Source organism: Phyllobates terribilis, unplaced genomic scaffold (assembly GCF_046119375.1).
Source record: "Phyllobates terribilis strain yellow unplaced genomic scaffold, ASM4611937v1 Scaffold_60__1_contigs__length_8166268, whole genome shotgun sequence".
In the NCBI taxonomy this organism is placed as follows: domain Eukaryota; kingdom Metazoa; phylum Chordata; class Amphibia; order Anura; family Dendrobatidae; genus Phyllobates; species Phyllobates terribilis.
The window spans coordinates 8,144,192-8,153,548 of NW_027362820.1; the positions used below are offsets into that span (position 1 = coordinate 8,144,192).

A 9,357-nucleotide genomic window follows, 5' to 3' on the forward strand; every position below is an offset into this window, starting at 1 on the left:
AAAAAAACACAGCATTCCAAGAAAAACACTTGCTACCCACAGTAAAATTTGGTGGAGGTTCCATCATGCTTTGGGGCTGTGTGGCCAATGCCGGCACCGGGAATCTTGTTAAAGTTGAGGGACGCATGGATTCCACTCAGTATCAGCAGATTCTTGACAATAATGTTCAAGAATCAGTGACAAAGTTGAAGTTATGCAGGGGATGGATCTTTCAGCAAGACAATGATCCAAAACACCGCTTCAAATCTACTCAGGCATTCATGCAGAGGAACAATTACAATGTTCTGGAATGGCCATCCCAGTCCCCAGACCTGAATATCATTGAACAACTGTGGGATCATTTGAAGAGGGCTGTCCATGCTCAGCGACCATCAAACTTAACTGAACTGGAATTGTTTTGTAAAGAGGAATGGTCAAAAATACCTTCATCCAGGATACAGGAAGCGACTAGAGGCTGTTATTTTTGCAAAAGGAGGATCTACTAAATATTAATGTCACTTTTCTGGTGAGGTGCCCATACTTATGCACCTGTCAAATTTTGTTTGAATGCAGATTGCACATTTTCTGTTAGTACAATAAACCTCATTTCAAGGCAGAAACATTACTGTGTCCAACAGTTATTACATATATCAAACTGAAATAGCAGTTGCAAAAACACCAATTTTTATAAAACATTAAGCTTAAGATTAATAGGGGTGCCCAAACTTTTTCATATAACTGTATTTTATTTCAAGCAAGGAAACATATTGCATCCAAATGGATTAACCCCTCACCTCCAGAAATTAGTGAACTTAAAAGTAGGATAAATAATATTATCAGATTAGAAAAAGGGGTATGTAAAAAACAAAACTGAATGAATAAATTTGAGAAAATATAGGGCTTATGGTTGGATAAACCTGGAATGCCATCAAGGGGGTTATTGTTGGAGAGACAATTTGACTTATAGGGGAAGGGGGGTATTGGCGAGGTCTAATATTTCATTGTAATGTGTATTGGAATTCCTTAACATGTGGTATGGGTAATATAGCACACCTATATGTGTATAGGATTATAATGTTTATTACAATATTATGGTTATATAAGAGATTTCAAGAATGTGGAATGTTAATTGTAAGATATAGTAATTGCAAGTTATCAGGCGGTAATGGGCAAGCTGAAAGGATATATAGGAGAGATGCATGTATGTCATCCCTATGGTATGTTATTTTATTTCATCATTGTATGTACTGGTTTCTTGTTTTGTCCAAAAAAAAAACTAATGAAAAAATCTCAAAAATGTATTGGATTAAAAAGAAAAAAGATTACAAAAAAGGCTTCTCCCCTGTGTGAGTTCTTTGGTGACTAACAAGATTCCATTTCAGGCTAAAACTTTTTCCACATTCGGAACAGGCAAAAGGCTTCTCCCCTGTGTGGCTTCTCTGGTGGATAACCAAATCTGATTTCTGGCTAAAACATTTCCCACATTCTGAACAGGAAAAAGGCTTCTCCCCTGTGTGAATTCTGTTGTGCTTAACCAAATTTGATTTATAGTTAAAACATTTCCCACATTCTGAACATGAAAAAGGCTTCTCCCCTGTGTGGGTTCTCTTGTGGCAATCAAGAATCGTTTTACGATCAAAACATTTCCCACATTCGGAACATGAAAAAGGCTTCTCCCCTGTGTGAGTTCTCTGATGCCTAATCAAAACTGATTTAACGTTAAAACATTTCCCACATTCTGGACATGAAAAAGGCTTCTCCCCTGTGTGACTTCTCTGGTGTTTAACCAAAGCTGATTTCAGGTTAAAACATTTCCCACATTCTGGACATGAAAAAGGCTTCTCCCCTGTGTGAGTTCTCTGATGCCTAATCAAAACTGATTTTTGGTTAAAACATTTCCCACATTCTGAACAAGAAAAAGGCTTCTCCCCTGTGTGAGTTCTCTTGTGGCAATCAAGAATCATTTTACGATTAAAACATTTCCCACATTCTGAACATGAAAAAGGCTTCTCTCCTGTGTGAGTTCTTTGGTGTTTATTAAGATGTTCCTTCTGGTTAAAACATTTCCCACATTCTGAACATGAATAGGGCTTCTCCCCTGTGTGGGTTTTCTGGTGGTTATCAAGATGCGCTTTCTGGTTAAAACATTTCCCACATTCTGAACATGAAAAAGGCTTCTCCCCTCTGTGAGTTCTTTGGTGACGAACAAGATCTGATTTCCGGTTACAACATTTCCCACATTCTGAACATGAAAATGAATTCTCACCTGTGTGAGTAGTCTGGTGATTAACAAAAACTGATTTCTGGTTAAAACATTTTCCACATTTGGAATAAAAAAATCTATTGTCCGCTCTGTGTATTTTTTGATGTTTAACAATAGACTTTTCGAGGGTAAAACTATTTCCATTTTCTGAACGTGAAAATGATTTCTTTGCTATAGGAGCAGTTCGTTTTTTAATGCTTATTTTATTTTGATTTTCTTTAGTAGTCGGTAATGAATCAGAAGACAGGACCTGTTTCATAGAATTAGATGATAGATCTTTGCTTTGAAGGGATGATGGTATATCTGGAGTAATGGCATTCACTTCAATTGTATCCTGTGGGATCTCAAGATCGTCAGATTTAAAAACCCCTTGTCCCTCTGATCTCCTGGTACAGTCATCTGCCAAGAAAAAAAAACATTATTAATTTTGAATAAAATATCCTTGAAATTTATATTTTTGAACATTTCTTCTTAAAATGTCTAAACAAACACATCCCTGGGCTACATGCTAATCCAGGAAAATGAAGAGATATATGCTCAAGTTTAAAAATCTATTTTATTAGACACAAATCTAAAAAATAGAGGAATATTTTAAATATTCCTCTATTTTTTAGATTTGTGTCTCATAAAATTGATTTTTAAACTTGAGCATATATCTCTTCATTTAGATTGATTTAGAAGTGGTATGCAATCTTTATTTATTTTTCTATGGGATTCTTGTGTTAATTGTACTTAAAATGTCTGTAGAAATGGGAAGTTATTGACAGAATGACCGTTCACAGTCTAATAGAAAACCTCATAGGATGAACCAGTGGAGCGTGGTGTTCAACTGTTTGTTCATTCTGCCTCAAAAATACGGAAGAAGCAGCCATCAAACAATGTTATGTAAGCAAAAATGATACCAATAAAAACTTCTACTCATCCCACAAAAAACAAGTCCCCACTCAGGTCCATCATCTGTCAGTGGAAAAACAGAGGTTTCCACATTATTAGTGGCTCAAAGGCTCTTTACAAGCAACATGGCTTCCATAAACCAATCCAGCAATATCCGCTCTTTCGAAGTCAAATCTCCCCCTCGCTTCTGAGCCTTGTGTGTGCCCAAACCACATTTAGCATACATGTATTTGGCATTACTATAGTGAGAAGAACCCAATTAATTTACGGTGTGGGTTTCCTGGAACACAATCTGGGCACTATGTGTTGGGTAAAAAAATGGCCAATGTGCAATTTTTACTCTCCAACATCCACTGCGTGCTAATTTTCAGAAAGTGCCTGTGGGGTCAAAATAATCAAAACTCTTATAGATTAATTCACTGAGGGTTATAATTTCCAAAATGAAGTCACTTTATGGGGATTTCTACTGCTCTGGTTTTCTGACATTTTGTCATATTAGGGCTTCTGCAAATGGTGTGTCCCATCTCCTCTGGGATCTGCTCCTGCGACATCTGCTTCTGTCACCAGGAGCCGCCTTATTCATCCTGCAGGAGGCGCTGGTGATGGAGGAGACGTCGGAACCAGAAGCTCTGGGTGGCGCAGGCTCTGTCCAGCCATTAGAATTCGGGTGCCTGTGACCAGTAGTACCATCCAGTCTGGCAGTATGGGTGTGTGTGCTGTCCAGCTGGAGTAATCCGCTCCCTACTTCAGCCACTTGGAAAGCACCGCACCCTACTAAAGCTGGAAGCATATTGCCGGAAGCGGCCAGATCCAGCCTTGTTCTCCTCTGGGTCAGTCCTCTGTGCTCAGCTCCCGGATTGAGTATTTGTTTCCTGTTGTGACCTCGGCCCGTTTACTGTCTTCTTTTGTGTCTTCTGATTTTGTATTTTCTCTGCCCTCCTGGTTCTGACCCAACTACCTGACTATTGTTCTTCCCATCTCACACCACAGAACAGCAGGTAACACCGTGGCCCAAGCCTAGGGGTCTCTGTGTAAGTCCAGATCCATGTCGAGGGGTTAAATAAGTGATGAGCACGGCAATCCCAGGGATCTGGAAAATGGAGTAGATAGCGCCAAGTCTGTTCGTCGTGGTAGCCATCTTTTGAGCTGCCAATTGACCATGAACAGTTCCCCCAATACATTGTGTCTGCAAACTATCCCAGCAAGATCTGCATTCAAATAGCTAAATGTCACTTCTTCTCTTCTTAACCTGCCATGTGCCAGACAGTAGTGTACAATCGTATGTAGGGGATTGTAGGATTCAAAGAAAATAATTTGTAAGGTCCATTTGTTTCCTATTATCCTTTGTGAAGAATCTCAAAGTTATCACCACATAAAATGACATGTTAGATTAGAAAAATGGGCCTGATTAACAACACAAAACTGGCTGCAGGAAGGGGTTAAATCAGAGTATTTTGGGCACTAACTACTATAGTCAAAAACTATGACTATAGACAATAACATCTACTGAAATGATCAATCTCAACAGTCTCCATCAGTAATAAATGAGTAACTAGTGGTGAAACCTCTCTGGGGTAATTAGAGTATGGGGCTCGGTGGCTCTTAGCAATCTAAACTATCGTAAGGGCCAATATTTTCTATCAGATGAGTTTCAAGAAGAAATATTAGACATTCAAAGAGAACTTTTTATAATAGTGCAGAGATGAGGAGTCTTAAATTTAGATCTCGGACATTTGGAAAAAGCAATGGAGATCTTTTTTCAAAGACTACCAGGGAGTTAGAGTCTCACATAAGTGAGGCAGGCCGATCCCACCACAACCTGTAAAAAAACATTTTTTTTCTATGTTAGATCCCCAACAACAAAATATGTTTGGGGGGAGACCTCCAACACTAAACTGGAGTTCAGAGAAAGTATTAGTGCCCCCATTTCAGGAGAGATTGTGCAATAATCTGAATTCCTTAGGATTGAAAACATAATGGAATTCATGACGTGGAGTGAAACCATGAAACCAGGGCTCGAGCCAACACATCTCCTGCAGGCGTGAATAAATGTATATTACAGCCATCAGCCACGCACAGCTTAGAGATATATCATGGCACAGGAGTAGTTTTTCTGTATAGTTTATCACAATCCTTATAATATAGTTAATAATTGTAACATACCTGGCGGCGTCCTTGCATGGTGGTCCATCTCCCACTGTGCAAGAGCGCGCACTTGATCTCCAGTCCAGAATGTCTCTCTGGCTTCCCTCCATGCTGTCTGTTTGTGTCTGTTTCTGCTGCTTAAGGGCGGCGCCCGATCACTTCCTGCTTTTTGTACCTGCTGTGGGTCACACCCCTTGTGCGTCCTCAGCCTATTGCTGTCTGTCACCTGGTATATAGCTCAGCTGCTCCCATCTATCCCTGCCTGAGCATTGTGTTTCATTCAGTGTGTGCTTGCACTCTGAAGGTGCCAGGTCCCGTTCTGTGTTCTCTTGTCTGCCTTTCCTGGAGGCTGTATTTCCAGGCCTGTCTGAACACGCTCCTAGCCTGTTCCTCCCGCCTTCTAGGGGCCGATTACCTAGACCCGCTCCTGTATCTTGTCTGTCCTGTCTGAACACGCTCCTTGCCTGTTCGTCCTGCCTCTCTGGGGGCAGTATTCCCAGACCCGCTCCTGTATCCCGCTGCAGTGTCGGTCTCCTCCGTACACTCAGTTCCAGTCTGAACTCTCTCCTATCCTTTACCTGTTTTGCCTCTATGTCCGTTCCCTTCCTTTTTCTGCAGAGTCTGAACTCGTACCTAACTCCTGCCTGTTGTCTCTGTACTCCCGTTTGTGAGTTTGTGGTCCACTCGATACTTCACTGCAAGTACCCTGTGGGTGTCTGGCTCTGCCTTTCCCTTCCTGTCTGTTCCGTGTGAACAGAGCCCTGTCCCCCCTACTCAGCCTTGCCTGCTCTGACTCCTTTGCTCACTGCTCCGGCGGTTCTAGCCTGCTCTCACTCCTTTGCTCACCGCTCCGGCGGTTCTAGCCTGCTCTCACTCCTTTGCTCACCGCTCCGGCGGTTCTAGCCTGCTCTGACTCCTTTGCTCGCTGCTCCGGCAGTCTTGCTCCGCTCTGACCCTTTTGCTCGCTGCTCCGGCAGTCTCGCTCCATTCTTGCTCACCGCTCCAGGCGGCCTCGTCCTGCTTTACTCTTGCTCACTGCTCCAGCAGTCTCGCTCAGCTCTGATCCTTTGTTCACTGCTCCTGGCGGCCTTGTCCTGCTCTACTCTTGCTCACCGCTCCAGGCGGCCTTGTCCTGCCCTGTTCTCGCTCACCTCTCTGGGCGGCCTCACTCTGCTGTGTTTGTCCGCCACATCTGTGGCTCTGTTCCTGAGTCCCAGTGTGTACTGGGTCCTATCCCGCCAGTGTCCCTACCTGCTAGTGCCTCCCTGTCTGCACTCTAGCTGTGCTTGCCTGTACCCCTCTGCCTGTATTGTTCCTGAGTCCCAGTGTGTACTGGGTCCTATCCTGCCTGTGTTCCTACCTGCTAGTGCCTCCCTGTCTGCACTCTAGCTGTGCTTGCCTGTACCCCCCTGCCTGCTTACCCGCCTGCATACCAGTCGTGCCTGCCTATACCCACCAGTCTGTGTGCCAGCCTACCAGTCTGTTCCTGTATTCCCCTGTGTGGGTCAACAGCCGTGTCCGGGGTCTGTCCTGGAGTAGCACCTGGTCCCTTTGCTCGGTTCCTCCTTGGTGCACTGGCGTCGTATGCCGTCGTGTGACCCTGGTCGGATCGGGTGAATACCTAGTTAAGCCCCTCCAGGCATTCACTCTCCGGCACGGTCCAGTGGAATCACTACAATCACACGCACACGCCGCTCAGCCCGGGCGTGTGCATAACAATAATTATAGGCCGTGTGTATTTAGTCCTGTCTATTACCTGGTGATATGATGGGCTGGGGAACCTCCATCATGACGTACTTGTATAGATCTTTGTGTCCTTCTAAATACTCCCACTCCTCCATGGAAAAATAGACTGCGACATCCTGACATCTTATAGGAACCTGAAACATACAATGATACCGTCATCCCCCCGATCCCTCCATAACGTTATTGTATAATGTCCCAGCATTCCCAGCAGTGTCACCTCTCCAGTCAGCAGCTCAATCATCTTGTAGGTGAGTTCTAGGATCTTCTGGTCATTGATGTCCTCATGTATCAGGGGGTGAGGTGGAGGCCCTGTGATTGGGCTCAGGGGTCTTCTCCATCCCTCAGACACAGGGTCCTGACAGCGCTCACTAGAAGTCTTCTTCACTACTGTGTAATCCTGGTTATGGAGATAAACATTAATAATTCTCACTACAGACATTTCCAGAGTCCTCACCTCTCCAGTTCTGTCCATCTGTTATTCCCATAGATAAGAATGATGTAATGTGACGTCATCAGAATCTCTCACCTCTCCAGTAAGCCGGAAGAGGATCTCTAGGGTGAGGTGTAATATCCTCTCCACCATCTTGTCTCTGTCCATATCCATCTTTGATGGGTAATTCTGAAAAATTCTCTTATATAGAAGATCTTCACTGAGAGGATCCGATATTGTAGAGACCTGAATGAGAAGATGATGAGCCTATGTAACATCATAAAAATCCTGTGTAATAATACAATTACTGGAGACAATAAGGGAAACATATGAGGAGATTTATTATTTTACAGTAGTTTTCTTCTTTACATCTAGTAATAAAACCTTTATATTTTAGACCACAGACAACAAGCAATTTCTTCCTCGGAGTCTGCAGCTGAATACGTTTCTCATAGACTCATCTTCCTTATTTGTTAATTCTCGTCTCATTTACCGACACTAGAATCGGCATTAGCAATACTGCAGGAGATATTCATTACACGTGACATGAGAAATAACTACTTTATGATGAAGGCGACATCTTCATCTTCTACTACGGCTCTAGAAACATATTTGGCCAGCGTCTGTCACTGACTACATCACCACCAGCCGCCTATATGAATGTTTCCCAACTTCCCCAGACTGTAATCTTCTATCACGTTAGATCTCATGTCTCATTCACACATAGAAGTTTGAGGCATTTAGAAAACCTTTTTTGTTTTCACAAACACCTCGAACAGAAATTATTAGATACCAAAGTCTCCATGTATAGTGTATTATGGGGTTTATTTCTGGCCTTAGGCTTTCCTATATTGCAAGAAAAACACCGGAAAAAAAGCAGATATTAAAATGCTTCAAAAGAAAATTGGTACCAACAATTCTTGTAAAAAGAAAAAAAACATGCAAAAAGAAATGTTCTTATTTTTAATACGTTAAACATTTAAGAAAAACAAAAAACCTCTTTTGGGCACCAGAACATAGATGTTCACCGCAGGGATGGCACAGGTGCGGCTGCAACAAAAACCCTGGCAGTTTACCCACTTGCTGCTGACAGAAACAAACATGGCATCTAAGAAGGTTTGGTAGAGTTTTGCTGAATGTCCCTCCTCCCCCAAGCTCTTGATAATATGGGGCCTCCTAGTTACAACGATACATAAATGCCTAATAATGGTGCCTGGGCCTGCAACTTACAAAAGTCTATTAGACCGGGCCAGAGGCAGCATTCAATAATCTTTTAACGACCCCATACACATCAGACTAAAGGTGCATGAAAGCACTGATTTTTTGGGGGGATTGGTCGACTATATAATGTATTTGGGGACCTCCCAACAGATGAACTCAGGCCAGAGAAGGATCTGGCATCCTGAATCTCAGAAGCTAATCTGTTTGTTTTTCCTGTAGATAATCCTCCGCTAGAGGAGTCTGGAGGTGACTCTCATACAGATCACAGGAAAGCTGGAATATTTGTGTGTATGGGGGAGTCGGGAGAGATAACCGTCTGCCAAATGACCGTTCAGCCAACACTTATCTCATGTGTATGGGGCCGTTACTATTGCACTGACAGGTAGTGATGATACACAGCACTACAGTAGTACAGTGCATCACCGGAGCAATCAGAGGCTTGTATGTTGTATGATCGCACTAATGAGAGTTGTTTAAAAAAGTTTAAAAAAAAAGTTTAACATGAAAAAATATCACAGTTTTAGCAACAAGAAACATCCGTCACTATAGGTACAATAGAGTCACTGCACAATACTGGTTAAGTCACGTCCATAACAACTTTACTATACTCTATTATCCTATAGACATCCTATACACAGTGGAGTAGACTGAAATCACAGATCACAATGGTCTCCCCACT

The 9,357-nt window shown here is 42.7% G+C and overlaps 1 protein-coding gene across 1 annotated transcript; it reads right to left on the reverse strand.

Annotated features, from left to right (window-relative positions):
• Positions 1–697: 697 nt before the first annotated feature.
• Positions 698–7,699, reverse strand: LOC141192365 (uncharacterized). The gene is made up of 4 exons (XM_073661883.1): positions 7,554–7,699; positions 7,245–7,424; positions 7,038–7,161; positions 698–2,641 (listed from the first exon to the last, which is right to left on the reverse strand). The coding sequence occupies exons 1-4, from the start codon at positions 7,629–7,631 to the stop codon at positions 1,302–1,304; spliced, it is 1,722 nt and encodes a 573-aa protein (XP_073517984.1). The 5' UTR covers positions 7,632–7,699; the 3' UTR covers positions 698–1,301.
• Positions 7,700–9,357: the final 1,658 nt, after the last annotated feature.